Here is a 2,871-nt window from a genome sequence, read left to right as displayed (position 1 = left end):
ATTTGGATCCATCGTGGTGTCTATTTGTTTTCTAAACTAAATCTAGTCAACTTGGTAACTTCACATTGAAGTGCCTTGAGGTAAAAAAAAAGAGATTCGGTTTGTTGGCTTTTTTGTATAAAGTTGAAAAATTAAAACAAAAAATAAAAATGCGTACTCTAAAATTGACTTATTTTGATAAAGTTGCCACGATGGACAAAATTCTTTTTTTATTGAGATATACAGTTTTGAAGCTGATTATTTGTGATAGTCTGAATTATCATTTTGTTTTTCTAGCTTTTACATACTACTTATTATGTCGACGTATTGCATATAAAATCTGTCCCACTTATGGATGCAAAACGTCCACATCTCTTAATGAAATAACAATTTTTAAACTAGTATAAATATTAATAAAAAAACTATCTATATGCCTTCATACTTCCTAACTTAAAAATATTGCACTGAAGTATTGGGATGTTAGACTTTTAATATTTTAGTACTATCACTTTGTCGCGTGACATCGTGACAGTTTTAATATTTACCTTTGGCACGTCTAACAGACATCAGCTTCGTTTGATTTAATACAAAAGGAAATAGTTTTTCATTAATTAATCCATTATTTTTTTCTTCATCTCAACGTTGAATTTGATAACAATTACAATTACATAACATTACAATCGCTTGAAGTTTCGATGTTTATTACATGATTACTACTATACATACCTACAAATGTATATGAAAAACTTGTAAAAATGTGTAACAACAACAAAAAAAAAACTTAATATTAAAACGGGGCTGTTGTTTGTTTTGTATTTTGTGCCTCATCCAGTACCATTAGAGTAAGTTAAATGTTTTGAGGTCATTGAATTTATATTACATCCTAAAACAAATGTGTTATATGCGATTCATATCAAGTGTGTAATTTGAAATTATTAAGTAATATCGCTAGTTATTCACGACAGCAGTTGATTATTAAGTACATAATTTTTTTGTTTTCGGCAATTTATCTGTGATTGCATCGACTTTGTCTTGAATCATAATTTGTTATTCCTCCCTCAAACCCCCTCCTATGTGACTGTAAGGACTCCCACACCATCCCCTTTATCTCATTATTATAATATATACCCAGGTACTGTTTATAAAATCGTTCTTGTTTTATTTTATCTTGTACTGGATATTTATTTTGTGTTCTTATTGAAAATACATCTGATTAAATGAAAAATATTTTATTTATTTATCCCTAAGATAAATAAATTTATCCTTTGAAGACTGGGCACCGGCAGGGGTCTTAAGCTCACCCTTAAGGGGGCACAATTTCATTGCTGTTGTTGTTATTTTGACTATTATTTATGTATCAAAATCAACATACGTACTTATACTTTTGCAGAGCAAAAAAATTTTTTTCAGCTTTTCAGTAGGTCGAGAACATTCCAAATAAATGCATTAACATTAACATTAAGCCTAGGACAGGGAAAGGCAACACCAACGAAGTAAGTAAGTATAATTAAATGGGAAGATCGTGTTCTATCAAAATTATGTTCTACCATATGTTTCTATGACGATCAAGTTTATGGTTTCCAAAAGAAAAATGGATGCCGAAGAGTTATGATGTAGTTCTGAAGGACTTTGCCGTTGAGGGTGGATGACAAGGGGACTATGGTGTGCTTAATTAGTGATGGCAGGTTTGTAAAAAGCTATATATATATATACTTTAAACATTAAAAGAAATGCCTTTTGAATCATGGTTTAAGAGAGTGTATAATATTTATAAGAATAAGGGAAGATCTATTGAATTTATTTAAAAAAGCAACCCGTTATTAGTTTGTCATCATTTTAGTCATTTTTTTTATTTCATTTATTTACAATAACTATTATGCAAATAAATGAATATTTATGTTTAAGGTTTAAAGGAATCATGTGTTTATTTCAATAGAAGTAGTTAGTTTCCAATATTTTTACACAGTTAAAAAATATTTCATTTTATAGCAACAGTATGCTACCAAAATCCACATTGAAACACCCCATACGTTTTCTGTTAATGTTATAAAATAATTGTTAAGTCCTCCTGGTGGTATCCATCGTATCGGAAAAATACTGTAACTTAGATTATGTCCCACGTACAATAATATTGCGTTCATGCCACAAAAGGAAAACGGTTTCCCATTCCATACTTTTTTTACGTCTATTAGAAAGTACAAAGTACAAAGCAGAAGGAAAGATGAACCACAAGTTACAAAAACAAAGGACGTTGACCTAAAATGTTTCCATAATTAATATTTTCATTTATTTTATAAATATCCTTTACCAGAGCTGTTTATTGATCGGAATTAAGCCTCCTTCTTTGCTGAATCCACAGAGACCTCCTCCAATAAATGCTAAAATTGCACCCCATGAAAACCACCGTTTAAGGCGTTCAGTATGATCCTTAAACGTTTGTAAAGTTACCCCGGCTTGTGCCCCTATTACAACATGTAATATGGAAGTAAAGAACCCTGCGACCAAAGACAATGCTAATAAATAGAAATATTTATACATATTTTTTTCGGAAATTCGTGAAAAACTAAGTGCATTTAGGTACCATGCCGGAAAATTTAGGTATTTCGAAAAACTGGGAATAATGTTAAAATTAATTAATTAAGGTACTGACCTAACAACCCTTCTGGTTCTACATTTTTTGATTGGTATATTTCCTTTACTTCAGCTTTTTGATACATATGATCACCAAGAATAGAACGGTCAATGTGGCCACTTGCCCCTCCTGTACAATTGAAAAATTCGGCGTTTTCGTGCAAACCACCTGGTCCTAGATACCCTCTTAACAAATAAATGAGATTAAATTAAATAGTTATCATTTGTAATAGATATTTGTATGTAAAAAGTCCAGTGTAA

At 30.6% G+C, this 2,871-nt stretch overlaps 1 protein-coding gene across 1 annotated transcript; it reads right to left on the bottom strand.

Moving 5' to 3' along the window:
- Positions 1 to 1,679: 1,679 nt before the first annotated feature.
- On the bottom strand, positions 1,680 to 2,816 carry LOC108743912 (heparan-alpha-glucosaminide N-acetyltransferase-like; the record flags this gene model as incomplete). Its single annotated transcript, XM_025980000.1, has 3 exons — positions 1,680 to 2,235; positions 2,288 to 2,474; positions 2,630 to 2,816. Coding segments are annotated over 3 exons (672 nt in total), but the record flags the coding sequence as incomplete, so codon positions are not given.
- Between the last annotated feature and the right edge of the window lie 55 nt (positions 2,817 to 2,871).

This window comes from Agrilus planipennis, unplaced genomic scaffold (genome assembly GCF_000699045.2).
Source record: "Agrilus planipennis isolate EAB-ADULT unplaced genomic scaffold, Apla_2.0 scaffold2429, whole genome shotgun sequence".
NCBI classification, from domain to species: Eukaryota; Metazoa; Arthropoda; class Insecta; order Coleoptera; family Buprestidae; genus Agrilus; species Agrilus planipennis.
Note: the sequence above shows the minus strand (reverse complement) of the source record. Positions and strands in the feature narration are given on the sequence as shown.